The following is a 14,855-nucleotide window of genomic DNA, read 5'->3' as shown; positions in this document are numbered from 1 at the left end:
ATTAGTTCTAATGGGCAAGTGATGCTCAAAAGGAGACAGGTAGAGAGAAAAGAGAATCCATGTGGGGGAATGGTCAGCTTCTGAATATGCAGCCAGATCAAAAGATTGTGTTCTTTCATATGAGAAACTATTACTTTTTAATTGGAAAGAACTTAAGTCTTCTGTTTTGAGAGGATATAAGATAACTGAGAGGAAATAAGATAAGGAAATAAGATGACTCTGCTCTTACAATTTTCTTCTCTTTCTGTCTCCTTTCTTTTCTGCTTCCTACTGATTCAGATGTTTCTGACACAGGTAATGTTCAACCACCTTTCCCAATCCTAGATTGTTTGCCTACCAGTTCTGCATCAGCACACACCAGTCAGTGTGGGGAGAGGAAGCCAAAAAGACGGACTCCATCCAACTCAGCCTGCAGGGCACCCCTTCTGTGCCACTGCCACGCAAGCCCCTGTCAATCCAGTGTGTGGTGGTCCAAGTGACCCCAGATGTAGCCTCAAGTCATAGTAATCAGAGCCTACCTGCAGAGCTGCACCTACCCTTGCCCTGCGGAGATGCTTTTTGGAGCAGACCGCAGCCACTTTGGGGCATCCACAGAACAGCCTCACAGACAGCGCCACCTCTGGGCCTGACTCCCCATAGCATGAACACTTGCTGTTTCATCCTTTACAAGGATTGTATTTCATTAAGTCTTTCCTATCTTTCTCTCCCCTTTATAGCTTGCCTTCCTTTGATGATTTCTCCAGCACACACAGCTGCTTTCTGAGCACTTTGAGTAGATCACAGTCTCTTGGTTGAGTTCTTCATGATTTAGCAATACACTGAGAAATATGAATTAAAACCTTAGCAGGTTACTATTTCTCAGCCTCTACAACACAGTTTCTCCGCAAGGGAGAGGGGTCATATGATCTCCCTGGGAATCCCCAAGGAGGAGCACAGCAGGAGGTACCCAGCCAGCTTGTAAGAGGTAGGGGTCCCTTGTAAGAAAACAAGGTCAGAAGGAGGCAGTGGTCAGGAAAAGGTTGAGAAACTTGCTCTGGACTACAGACATTTTAGGGTAGATTCAGCAAAGACAGTTTGCTGAGGGGGGTCCTGACGGGCTGGCCAGTCCCCCAAGTTGTTTATGTGTTGTCCCTCTCATCCATCTTGCATCTCTGCAGTCTGATGCATGAACCTCCCTGATGGCATGGTTAGCAGGTGCCTTTGCAAGAGCAAACACTTCTTGCTCATATAACCAGTGCAGTGCCATGCCAGTGAGGTGAGGACAGCTCCACTCTGGCCCTCCAGCCTTCTTACCATGTGATTGTGTCGTCAGCAGATTTGGGGATATTCCGACGGGCCGCGAGGGTGTTCTACACAGACTTCGTCCAGCAGTGCAGCCGGCCTCTGTACATGGTACGTGCATGCGCCTATGGTCCTTGGACTTCACCCAAACATTAGGAACAGCAAGAGGGGAAGGTCAAGGGCAATCACTCAGGCTCCCCAGATCAAAACAGCCAGGGTGGCTGAGGCTCAGGTAGTAGGAGAAGCATGCCACTTGCTCCTTTTATTTAGGGGGATGTTGCAGTCACACCCATTCGTGCTTAGGGCTTACTAGTGGCTATGAGCTGAAGGAGCACACCTGGTGGGACTGGGCGGTACCTATGTGATCCTGGGGATTGACCTAGGGTTCATCTCATGCAATGCAAGCACCCTACCTGCTGTTCTATCTCTCCTGGTCCCCACTTACTCTTCTTGTCATTTTTAAATGATAAACTGGGTCATTCCATTTTCATTCATAGCTTTAGCTACTATAAACATGACAGATACAGGGACACTCACAAAACTATTAAACAATGATAACCACTGTCAGGAGAATCAAGTTCTATATCCCTATGAATAATCACCCAAAGAGCTACCATAATTGCATTTGTAATGGGGAAAGAAGATACTGATAGTTATTCTAGAACGGCAGACAGAGCAGGACTGTCACGAGTAGGCAGACAGTTACTCAAATCACTTTTCTTAGGAGCCTACCATATCCCATGACACAATCATTCAATGTTTAGCACTGCTTCGTTTTTACAATGAACAAGACTATTCTTTCCAAACTGCAGTCATTGTTTAATGATTAAAATATATATTTAAAATTCTACCTTATTGTTTCAGTAGATTATATGTTTTGACATGGGGCAGAGGTTTCCAGGTCCAGCTGTTCCTTGGTCTATATCAGTGACCTTGAGCAGGAGCCATACCCCAGGAGCACTTGTCCAGAAGTCACGGTGCTGCTTGAACTTGGCACACAGGAGTTCAATAAGCACCTGCTAAAAGTTTATATCCAATAGAGTTTTTATTTTGTTTGGGGGTCATACCTGGTGCTGCTCAGGGCTTACATCTGGCTTTGTGCTTAGATATTACTCCTGGTGGTTTTCAGGGGGCCATATGGGATGCCGGGGATTAAACCCAGTTTGGATGTGTACAAGGCAAGAGCCCTACCCACTGTACTATGGCTCCAGTCCAATAACCAAAGGATTTTTATATAAAGAAATATGGGAATCCTTTGACTTCAAAAGTTTGTAGGCACTAAAAATTGAGAGCTTGGAACTGGAGCAATATTACAGTGGAGGGTGCTTGCCTTGCATGTGGCTGGCCCAGGTTTGATCTCCAGAATCCCATAATGATCCCTTGAGCTACCAGGACTGATAGCTGAGCAAAGAGCCAGAAGTATGCCTCCAGGTATGACCCCCCCTGCCAAAAAAATAACCAATAAAAAAATTAAAATTGAGACTTTTTTGAGGGGGTCTTAGTTGGTCTTAGTGGCCCTAAGACTTTCATCCTCCACCCACTAGAATGGCAAGGCCAAGGTTTAGAAACCAAGCCCGTGTGGCCAGGGTATTGGGTCAGAAGTCAATTCCCTACAAGTGAGAACTGCTTTGAACTTTACCAAGTAACGAAACCCAGAGCAATAATCATTGATGACCTAACTCCAAGGAAGAATTCTCTTAACCACTGAGCAGGCGGCACCTCTTGCTGAGACCCCTGAGAAGTGATGCCACATGTTCAATAGCTCCAACCATGGGGGACAGGGACTGGCAATGGGGGGGGCAGTAAGAGTCCTGCTTTATTCGCCACATTTTCCCCATCTTCTTTTGCTCGCCTTCAGAGGCACGGTCAGTTAGCACTCATACAGGATTCATGTCTGGCCACAGGCACCGCTCACTGAGAACCACAGAAAAATGGTTTCACCAAGGCAGTTGGTGATGCTTCCCTTGTAGGAGATTAAGGGAGAAGCAGAGTCTACAGGAGTTGAGCTGATGTCTCTGTTCTTTCCAGGATAGAATGGTATTGCTCATCGTGGGGAATCTGGTTAACTGGTCCTTGTAAGTAAACTTAAGAAAGCATAGCTTTCTCTTTATTAATATCTGGAACATTCTGATTCTGTTTTATTCTGTCATCAATTTTGTTTTGTATTATTTTGTTTTGTTTTGTTTGGGGGCCATACCAGCAATGATCAGAGCTTGCTGCTGGCTCTCTGCTCAAGAATCATTCCTGTCACAGCTCGGGAGACCATATGGAGTCCGGGGGATTGAACCTGTGCTGGGCATGTGCAAATCAAGCACCCTGCCGGCTATATTCTCTGCCCCCTTTGTTATTATTATTATTATTATTATTATGTATTAATAATTATTATTTATCATTTTATTGTTTTTTATCATCATATTTGTTTTGTTTATTTTTGCTGTCACTGTCACTGTCATCCCGTTGCTCATCGATTTGCTCAAGCAGACACCAGTAACATCTCCATTGTGAGACTTGTTGTCACTATTTTTGGCATATCGAATACGCCACAGGTAGCTTGCCAGGCTCTACTGTGCAGGCGAAATACTCTCCATGTCCATCCATTTATAGGCAAATTTCATGACTTCATTTTCCTGACAGCATAGTATTCCACTGTGTAGATGTGCCAGAGTTTCTATATCAGTTCATCTGTTCTCGGGTACTCAGGTTGTTTCCAGATTTTGCCTATTGTGAAAAGTGCTGCAATAAACATGGAAGTGCAGATGTTTCTGCTGTGTGTTCTTGGACCCCCAGAGTATATTCCCAGAAGTGGGTCAAATGGGAGCTCAATTTCTAGCTTTTTGAGGAATGAAGGATTCACTTCTTTTTGCTATGTTCTTACCCTTGTCAAGCATGAAAGAGGGGTGAAGAATTTCTATTTCTTTTTTAAAAATGTTTTAAATTTTGGGGGCTGGAGTGATAGCACAGCGGGGAGGGCGTTTGCCTTGCACGCGGTTGACCCGGGTTCGAATCCCAGCATCCCATATGGTCCCCTGAGCACCACCAGGGGTAATTCCTGAGTGCATGAGCCAGGAATGACCCCTGGGCATTGCCGGGTGTGACCCAAAAAGCAAAAAAAAAAATGTTTTAAATTTTCATAAATTTGTTCAAAATCATGGATTACATTCAATATTTTGACACCAGTCCCTCCACCGTCACACCTTCCCATCACCATTATTTTGAATTTCCACCACCACTCAAATCTGAACAGGCAGATGCTAGGTAATTTATTTGTACTGCCCTCTATGAATAACATAGGATTTCATGGGGTCACAAGAGTGACTGCATGCTCCTAGAAATCTAAAATTTTAGGTAATTAATGTCTGGAGAAATCTCTGCAGCAAGCTGCTCGATTCTGAGAGTCTTTTGTGTGACTCTGGATCATGGCCATAATGAGCTTAAATATTCACCAAAGGCAGCTCATGGATGTAACATCCAGGGTCCTATGGGGGCGGGGAGGCAAGAAAAACTGGCCCATCCTTTATCCCATGAGGCCTGGAGTTTTGGGTCACTAATCTCAAGTACCTGGGCTTTTCTTTGGGTTCTGGAAAATGGCGGCCACCAGGATTCATAGGGGGCAGTTGGAGGGAAGACTCCTTGCTCCCATCTGAGGCACCTGGGTGAAATCAGTCAGGTGCAAAGTCCAGAGGCATCTCTGCAGCAGGCTGCTCGGTTCCAAGATTCTTTCGTGTGGCTCAAAAATTTCTATTTCAGGGGCTGGAGCGATAGCACAGCTGGTAGGGCATTTGCCTTATACACGGCCGACCCTGGTTCGATTCCCAGCATCCCATATGGTCCCCGAGCACTGCCAGGAGTAATTCCTGAGTGCAGAGCCAGGAGTAACCCCTGAGCATCACCAGGTGTGACCCAAAAAGAAAAAAAATTCTATTTCAACCAGAAAATGTTGTTGATGTTATATCCACTGATGGGATATACCTTATATGAATGTTAAGCAAATGTTGTGAATGTTTTCAAATGTCATGGTTTCTCAAGGCGGTGGGGAGACTTAAAACGCCAATCCTGTTACAAAACTACCTTCCTGGCTGCAAAATAATTCCTCCTGTCCATAGCGCCTTCTTTGGACTGATGTATCGGCCCCGGGACTTTGCTTCCTACATGCTGGGCATCTTCATCTGCAACCTGCTGCTCTACCTGGCCTTTTACATCATTATGAAGGTAAGGGTGGCTGCAGGGAGCCTTCCGTGTGCTTTGGGCCCTGCACGGAGGCAGCGCACATGCGCAGCTCACAACTCTGCTTCTCTTCCTGCAGCTTCGCAGCTCGGAGAAGGTCCTCCCCATCCCGCTCTTCTGCATCATCGCCACGGCTGTGGTGTGGGCCGCCGCCCTGTATTTTTTCTTCCAGAATCTCAGCAGCTGGGAGGTAAGCGTAGCATTTCCTTATACCTTTCAGGGCACATCCGTCAGTGGTGCTTGGGGTCACTCTGAGAGATGCGGGGGAGATCATGAGATGCCAGGGATTGAACACAGGACTCCTACTTGCAAAGCATGTGCCCAGTCCTTTGTACTAGCTTTCGCCCCAAGGGGCCAGTTTCCTTTTCCAGGGTGTTTTCTTCCCCATCTTGCCTTTTTGACTTCCCTCCCTCCCTCCCTTCCTTCCTCTGTGTGCTTGTTGCTACTGGCCTATCTTACAGTCTCTAACATGAAAGCTTTATCTACGAGGCATGACTTTTAAGACCTCCATAAATGCTCAATAAACAGCAGATTGTTGCCATTCTTCAGGTAGCTCTACTGATGGCGAGCATCCGATCTCCATTCTGCGTCATATTATCATACTCCTGATAAATATTTGATCAAAGTTACACTTGATAGGTGTACCCTTGCCACCTTTCTCCTTGTCATCAGGTGTAGGATAACATAGCCTCAGGTAGTTTAGGTTTATTGGGTTACTCCCGTTGCAGTGCTCCCATTCCTCTGTGTTTATTTGTAGCTTCTTTCTTAGTGTTCTGTTGACTTGTATATATTGTTTTTCTCTTCTCCTTGAGTCCTTTGCAAAGTTTATTCAGAGCAATGTCCTTTTTGTATGGACACAGGAAGACTTAGCAAATGCTATGCTTTTATAACCTGGGAGTCATTTGACTCTACCTCATATTTTCCTCCTGGGCATCTGTTCTCTCAACATAAGCCTCAGCTGCCCTTACTTCCTAGCACCCCCAAAAGCAGGGTCCCGACGAGGGACAAGACGGACCCAGGGCAAGCGGTGAGTTGTGTGCTACCCTGGCATCGAGATGGGCCTGGCCAAAGTGCCTAATGCTTAGCTATAAGTTAAGAGCTTGATAATGGACAAATGTTGTCATGATCCAAACAGTGATAACTAGATTTGGACCCTGCTAGAGTTAGGAATGATTAATCTCGCCTGAGTGCTGTGGTCTGAACCTGTGGCAAGATGTCAGGAGAGCTGCCTTACAAGTCTCAATGTATCTTTTGCTATGTCCATACAAAAAGGACATTGCTCTGAATAAACTATGCAAAGGACTCAAGGAGAAGAGAAAAACAATATTTACAAGTCAACAGAGCACTAAGAAAGAAGCTACAAATAAACACAGAGGAATCAGAGCACTGCAACGGGAGTAACCCAATAAACCTAAACTACCTGAGGCTATGTTATCCTACAATCAGGGTCCATAAAACCATACCCAGATTCAGGTGTGAATGGGTCCATTTCACAGATCAGAAAGCTGACCTCTCGGGAATGAATGAGATATCTGAGTCTCAGAAGAGGAAGTGGCATCCCTCCACAGTCTTCATGGTCCAATTTGCAGCATGTTTATCCCTGAACAAAACCCTGCACCTGTTAGCATTCACTCCCCTTGCCTCCCATTTTCTTCCCAGACTCTTCATCCCAAGGTTTAGTAGTTACCAACAAAACACTTTGCTAAAGATTAAAGTTTTGTTGGCAGTTTTGCTCTTCCTTATTCCTCATGTTGAGAAGTTTTGTGTTTAATAAATATCTGCACACACATCTGACTTTCTCTCTTCTCTCTCATCTCCCCAGTGGTTCTTTAGATATGCCTTATAAGAGAAGGCATATCTACAGTTCTGAATATGTCTTATGGTTCTGGATATATCTTATAAGAGAATCATGCCATGTGTGTAGAACCTTTGAATCTGGTGTCTTTTACTTAGCATAGCAAATGTCTCCTAGGTTTCTCAGTGTTGTAGCACATACCAGTACTTCTTCTATTTTTATGACTGAGTAATATTCCACTGCATGGTTTTAACTGCATTTTATCGATTCATTCAACAGCTGGTGGATATTTAGGGTGCTTCCACTTTTGGACTCTTATGAATGTTGCTGTCGCGAACAGTCAAGGGCAAGGTTTTGTGTGGACACATGTTTCTTGGAAGTTAACTTTTTAAAGTTGTGCACTGAAAGTCACATATTTCTTGGCATTTCAATCAACATGGAAGCAAATGTGAAACCATGATCCCTATAAGTTGTGCCCTAGAGCAGGTTGTAGGTATGTCATAGACTGTACCATCCGGGTTTTTGTGATTCAACCCAGTGACATTCACACAATGATGATGAAATGGCTGAATAACAGATTTCTTAGACCATCTCTGTCCTTTAGTGGCAGATGACTGTCGCGTCCCTTTTGTGGCCTTGTGGATGTGCAGTCTGCGACGAGCTGAGCTCTGAGAGTGCCCATGTCCAATCTCGCTTTCTTCCAGGGAACTCCGGCTGAGTCCCGGGAGAAGAATCGGGAGTGTGTCCTGCTCAACTTCTTTGATGACCATGACATCTGGCACTTCCTCTCTGCTACTGCCCTGTTTTTCTCATTCTTGGTAAGTCTTGGTAATATAATACCATTTTATTCATTTCTTCTCTCTTTACTCTTGCCTGTTCCCTCTTATATACCCTCTTTATCATTGGTCTTGTGGGGAATCCCACTTGGAAGCCAGGCAGCCCCAGGAATGGAAACTAGGACTTCACAGGTGCAAGGCGTTTCTTCCACCACTTAGCCACATCCCTGCTCCCCTCACTTCCTTTTTATACTTCTCTGTGATCTCCCTCTCCAATTCCTCACTGTAATTCAATGGACAGGTGAGCTTTCTTTCTTTAAAAAAAAAAAAGGGGACTGGATCGATAGCACAGCTGGTAGGGTGTTTGCCTTGCACGCAGCTGACCCGGGTTCGATTCCCAGCGTCCCATATGGTCCCCCGAGCACTTCCAGGAGTAATTCCTGAGTGCATGAGCCAAGAATAACCCCTGTGCATCGCTGGGTGTGACCCAAAAAGAAAAAAAGAAAAAGGAAAGAAAAGTATCAATGGATTTATTGTTGGGAGTGCCATGCATCTAATTTTTAACAATGTATCTTTCAACTAGATCTTTGTTTTCCTTTTCCTTTTTTTACTCATCTATATTTGAATGCAGAGAGTGTAAGTGTAAGCTTCACATTGTTTAGACTGCATTGATTATTAGAACTCATACACCCATAATTTCCCCAAGATCATATTTGGCAGTCACTAATATCTTCAAAACATCAGGGTTTTTTCTTATTCAGTACTCAGATTCCTGTCTCGCTGAATATTTTACAAATTCCCGGAGTGGCACAGGATAGCAGTCAGCCTTCAACTGCCATTTAAAGTATTTGTTTCAGATCTCTCCCCAAGTCCTCCATCCTTTTTGCGCAAGCACCTTCCTAGAAGTCACCCATATTTTAATAACCCTATATGATAATTCCCAACTTTCTTTCATCCTAATGTTGTGTTTTCCAAACTAAAGTCCCCAGTGTCTGTACATGGATTCAACTGACACATCACAACACTGCTAGATATTTTAGGTTCTTAACACTTGCCCTCTTTAAGCAACTTGGCTATGCAAGAGTGGAGCAGGGCTACCCCCTAGTGGTCAATTGGGGGAGTTTAATCAATAGAGTAGGTCAGTTTGGGAAGTTTAACCAATAGAAAAAGCGTTTTCCGTTTTGAAAAGTCACTTTCGTTAATCAGAGACCCTAAAAAGTGAAGTTCAGGGTTCCATATGAAAATTATGAGAAGATTACAAAATACAGAATAAGGAAACATTTTTTTTCTATCAATACTCTGTGCAACCAGATTTCATTCCTTTAGATTTTGTCCTACTATCCCCTACTAAGTAATAACTTTCTTGACCACCCTATCATGTTGAACTGGTATCCATGCCATACTTCCTATATTTACAAACCCCTTTGTCCTATTTTGTTTCTGTCATTGTTGTTGAACTCTCCAGGAGTCTCACACTTGTAGTACTTAGAATCCCAGCGGCAGTGTTCTGGAGTTGGCTGCAAGCACTCAGTATGTGGGTCTGTGCCAGGGAATGAACTCATAGCCTCATGCCTGCAATGCAGGGTCTCTGCCACTGATCCACACCACTGGGCCCCACACTTCATGGTTTTTATTCATACTACATACTAATATCTGTGCGGGCAAGAGAGTCTCTTGCCCGCATGCCTGGCTGTCTTCCCCGGGGCCCCTCGGAGGGGATGAGCTCCAGCTTCCCTCCCTGCCCCGAGCAGAGCTCCCAGCGGCCAAAGACCACCGGAACCTAGCCACAGCCATGCTCAAGGCCCCTCTCCACATGTTTGGACAGGCCTCACACATGAAGGTACTGGCAGAAGAACCCAGGTGTGTGTAATCCCATCAACGGCCAACATCCAGAGACTTAAAAGCAAGCTCCCAAAAGCACGCAGCTGCAAAGATATAAACGCGATATCTTATAGCCTACTTTTCCCTCTGGGAGAAACTAGCAAGCTATTGAGAGCTTCCTGCCTACATGGGACAGCCTCGAGAGCTTCCCATGGTGTATCTATATGCCAAAGCCAGTAACCAGCTGAATCTCATTCCCCTGACCCTGAAGCCTTTAGAGGCTTCTAAAATTTCAGGGATAGGATGAATGTAGAGGCTACTGAGACCGCTTGAGCCACTCGACGATCAATGGGATTTCGTGATCGTGATCGTGATCCTGTTCATAGAATATAGTACTCTCTAGCAGGGCCTACCACCCCCTTTTCAGGAAAATAATTACTCAATACTCCAATGGAAATTTATCTGCTTTAAGCAAATGAAAAAAATGCGCTCCACAATTGTGTCTGAGGCTATGACCACCCTCATGGATTGTTCCAGCATCTTCTGGAAGATGGTATCACCACCCACTTTGGGAAACACTGATCTAACATACTATTTTTTTTAGGGGGTCACACCCGGAAATGCACAGGGGTTACTCCTGGCTCATTCATTCAGGAATTACTCCTGGCGGTGCTGGGGGCACCATATGGGATGCTGGGAATTGAACCCGGGTCAGCCATACGCAAGGCAAACGCCCTACCCACTGTGCTATTGCTCCAGCCCCTCTAAAATACTCTTTTTAAAAAAATTATAACACAATTACATACAAAGTTGTCATACAAATATTATAAGATGTAATTAAATTGATGTAATTTAAATCTTTTAAATGTAATTAAAAGATGACATACAAAAATTAAAACACGATGACATACAAAGTTGTTCATAATACAGTTGTTTAGGGCATTTAATATTTCAACAACAATCCCACCATCAGTGTGACCTTCCCTCTAGCAATGTCCCTAGCTTCCACCCACATTCAACTCTGCTCCCTTAGCAGGTACAAACAACTTTACTTCATATTTCTTAACATACTCTCTTGACATGTATTGGTTCATGTCAGACACCTTTCAAATGTAATACCATGAAGCCAGGAAATTTTGCCTTTTTTATTCAAAGCAATATTTCCAGCATCTGGGTAGCAAATAATAGGTTCTCAATAAGTATTTGCCTTATTAAAGTATATGTTTCTTGGGGCTGGAGTGATAGCACAATAGGTAGGGCGTTTGCCTTGCATATGGCGGACCCAGTTTGATTCCCAGCATCCCAGATGGTCCCCTGAGCACCACCAGGGGGAATTCCTGAGTGCAGAGCCACAAGTGACCTCTGTGCATCACTGGGTATGACCCAAAAAAGCAAAAAAAAAAAGTATATGTTTCTTGCATGTACCTGTTAAGAACACAGTGCTGCAGAAAGCAATAGGAGATATCAAAAGGAAAGGGAACACTTGTAGTTTTCAGTCTGTGAGAGTGTAAGAGGGAAAGTGGAGCATCTTGTCAGCAGAGAAATGACCAGTGCCATGTCTCCAGAAGATTATTATCCCGCCAAATCTCTATAGGTAGACTTGAACTCTGGGGCCCTCTCAGACTGAGGAGTGGGGAGGAAGAGATTCCCTTTCTCCCTGAAGGCCCAGCAGCCTGCAGCCACACCCAACAGCTTCCAAAATAAAAATGGCCCCGTGACACAATTGCACTTCATCACACTGCCAAGCTACCAAAGCTTTGGCTACCAAATTCCGGATCTATAGCCCCTGAATGCCGTGAAATTCCATGGCACTGTCAGCACAGTCAGCCCACAGTAAATCTGGAGGGGAAGTCATATAGATACCACCACGCTCGACGAGCCTAAACAATAACATAGAAGTTTCATCTAGCACTAACCAGCATGGTAGTAGATCCTAGATGATGACTTAATGTCTGTGTAAGATATAACAATGACCAGGTTGATTACTGTTCATCTTAAGTTTGCTAATTCGATTTGCCTTTGTGTTGGAACAAACAATATGAAGTAAATCTGTGCCTGCAAGGGGGCAGGCTGCAGTGCTAGGTGAAAAACTGGGGTATTGTTGGGAGGAAAGGTCATACTAGTGATGGGATTGGGGCTGGAACATTTAAGGCCTGAAGTAGCTGTATTATGAACAACTTGGTAAGTCACTGTATTATAATAAACATTTTTTTAAAAAGAGAGCAAGTGGGACTTCATCCATTCATATGATCCTTTCATTACTGTGCCTCTCTCTTTTTATATTTCTTAATTGAATCACCATGAGCTACAGTTACAAAACCTTCATGTTTCAGTTTCAGTCATCCCTCCACCAGTGTACATTTTCCACCACTAATGTTCCCAGTATCCCTCCCACCTCCCCAAACCCCTGCCATCTCCCCTTCCTCTGTGTCAGACAATTTCCTCTCTCTATCTCTCTCCTTATGGGTTTTATGGTTTGCAATACAGATACCAAGAGGCCATCATGTTTTGTCCTTTACTTTCAGCACACATCTTCCTTCCCGACTGATCCTTCCAACTATCATTGACTTAGTGATCCCTTCTCTATCCCAGCTGCCTTCTCCCCCAGCTCATAAGGCATGTGCCTCTCTTTTTCAGGTGTTGTTAACCCTGGATGATGACCTGGATGTTTCTCGGAGAGACCAGATCCCTGTCTTCTGAACCCACAGCATTAAGATGGGGAGAGAGAGACAGCTCAATCTTGGTGCTGTTTCAAGAAATGCAACATAATTGTAAAGCTGCCACTGCCAAATGCTCCATCACCCTATGATCAACCAAGTCTGCAGCATTCATTCACACGGGGGGAGAGGAGACAGGGGAGATCCAAGCACTCAAGAAGCTAGACAGGAAAGGAAACGCTGGCTATGGGCAGAGGCCGGCCTCAGAATCCAGAACCTCCATCCTCTTCTGCTTCCAACTCTGACTTGGACAGGAATAAAAGCTGCATGAAAACGAGGCCCCGAGAGTGGCAAGGCACTTGGTTCAATTCCAGCATCATGTATGTTCCCCTGAGTACTGCCAGGAATCACCCTGAGCACAGAGGCAGGAGTAGACCCTGAGTACTAGTGGATATGGCCCCCAAACAAAACAATCAACTCACCTCTTGAGACCCATCTCTGGCCTTCTGAGATTTGCCAACAATGCCACCTCCATTCCCAGAAAGCCCAGAAGCTCGGCGTCCCTCTCTGACACTCCCATCCACAGTGTTTGCTGCTGCAGAAGTCACAAAGCTGCAGCTCACACCTGCAGGGGCCCTGGTGACTCCTAAAACTAACTCTGTGGCAGAGTGGTGTCCAGGCCCTACACGGCTGCGAAAAATGCTTTTGAAGTTTGGACAAGTCACCTCCTGACCCCATTGCAAAGACTCCAGATGGGACCTTATCACACATTCCTCTTCATTGGTGGCCATCTCTGGGATAGAGGCCTGGAGGCTGACCCCTTCTCCAGCATCTTTGTCTCACTGCTGGGTGTGGACCCTGCCACTTAAGTGGCCTTCCTGGCAAGGTCCTGCCATTCCACAGGCCAGCTCTGAAGGGGAGATCCACGTGTTTAAGAAGGTAGACAGGAAGGAGAGCCCTGTCTATGCGCAGAGGCCTAAAGAATCCAGAAGCCTCATCTTCTTCTGCTTACAGCTCTGACTAGGACAAGAATAAAAGCTGCATGAAAATTAGGAAACAGGAATGGAAAATTTCTGCCAGCAGCACAAGAGAAATGAGCCGCATTGAGCAGAGACTCATGAGCTCAGCATCGAGCACACAGACCAGAAGGACCGGGGATCCTGGAGCAAGTTCAGCCAAGCCAAGTGCTTTTGTGCTTTTGTGCGCCTCCAGTTCCAACAGCTCCACTCCGTGCCCTGCCACACTGCCTTCGGGAAAGAAATGTGTGTTCTCCAAGCACGAGGGGTACTCCATGATGGAGAAGACCCCTTGTCTGGCCCTTCATGCAGAGCGGGGTCTGCAGGCATCCTGCCAGAAGTTCTCTCTCTAGAAGTAAAGCTTGCGGTTAAACACAATTTATTCTTCTGCTTCCAAAGAGAACAGCCTGTCTTCACCTGTCTCTTGGTTGCACCTGCTTCTCATCGTCTCCACAGCAAGGTGTTGAAAGCTTGTGTGTCTGTCCTTTCACTCTGCTACTCTGTCCCCCCAGATAGTTTCATTTTAACTAGGCTCAACTATTATCAGAGTATGATGTATCAGGATCTGTACCCAGAACTGTGTAGACAGAGATGTGTATTGGCCTGTGAAATTGCCGGAACCCTTCCCACTTCTCCGGGTCTGCCTTTGTGTTTGGAGATGTGGACTCGCCTTCTGTAATAACTATAGTTCCCTCTCTAAAATATTGCATAAAGTTCAAAAGCACATTGTGGAAGTTTGAGCAACAATCTTTTGCTGATTCGAAAATGCAAAGAGGCTTTAATAAAATAATTTGTGATCTTTTCTCCAAAGTGCCCCCAAATTTGTGACCTTCTTTTATTTTTTAGTGTTTTAAAGCTATTGAGTATCACCAGATTCAGCCCTGGAGGCACTAAAGGGTCTGAGCAGTACCAGAACCTCCAGCCTTTGCACTGAGCAGCCAGCCCATGGCCAAGAGTTGTTAGGTTGGGCCCCCTGAAAACAACTTGGGAGGCCCCCAAAAATAAAAATAAAGGGTCAGAGAGTTGGTACAATGGGTAGAGCACTTGCCTTACACATAGCCAACTCAGGGTTGATCTATACACCATATTGCCTCTTGAAAACTTCTAGGAGTGATCCCAGAGTACAGAGCCAGGAGTAAGCTCTGATCACTGCCTGGTGTGATCTAAAAACTAAAAAATAAACAAACAAAAAATAAAAATGTATTGACTTCCCTGGGCCATGGGATATTCCCCTATTAAATTGATCCACTAGGGACAAGGGGCTGGCTCTGTCGTAGGGTGCCTG

General features: G+C 45.1%; 1 protein-coding gene across 2 annotated transcripts in view; it reads left to right on the top strand.

Annotated features, from left to right (window-relative positions):
- Positions 1–14,380, top strand: part of SIDT1 (SID1 transmembrane family member 1) — a 107,550-nt gene extending 93,170 nt beyond the window's left edge. Inside the window, exons 20-26 of one of the 2 annotated variants that reach the window (XM_055126382.1) lie at positions 280–294; positions 1,316–1,392; positions 3,310–3,356; positions 5,385–5,490; positions 5,585–5,695; positions 8,005–8,118; positions 12,535–14,380. In XM_055126382.1, coding sequence (XP_054982357.1) covers positions 280–294; positions 1,316–1,392; positions 3,310–3,356; positions 5,385–5,490; positions 5,585–5,695; positions 8,005–8,118; positions 12,535–12,597 — 533 coding nt within the window. In that variant the 3' untranslated portion in view covers positions 12,598–14,380. Of the gene's footprint in view, positions 1–279; positions 295–1,312; positions 1,393–3,309; positions 3,357–5,384; positions 5,491–5,584; positions 5,696–8,004; positions 8,119–12,534 lie in introns of both variants that reach the window. The other variant, XM_055126381.1, reaches the window with a different exon arrangement.
- The last annotated feature ends 475 nt before the right edge of the window (positions 14,381–14,855 follow it).

The sequence above is a fragment of the Sorex araneus genome, chromosome 2, assembly GCF_027595985.1.
Source record: "Sorex araneus isolate mSorAra2 chromosome 2, mSorAra2.pri, whole genome shotgun sequence".
Lineage (NCBI taxonomy): Eukaryota > Metazoa > Chordata > Mammalia > Eulipotyphla > Soricidae > Sorex > Sorex araneus.
Note: the sequence above shows the minus strand (reverse complement) of the source record. Positions and strands in the feature narration are given on the sequence as shown.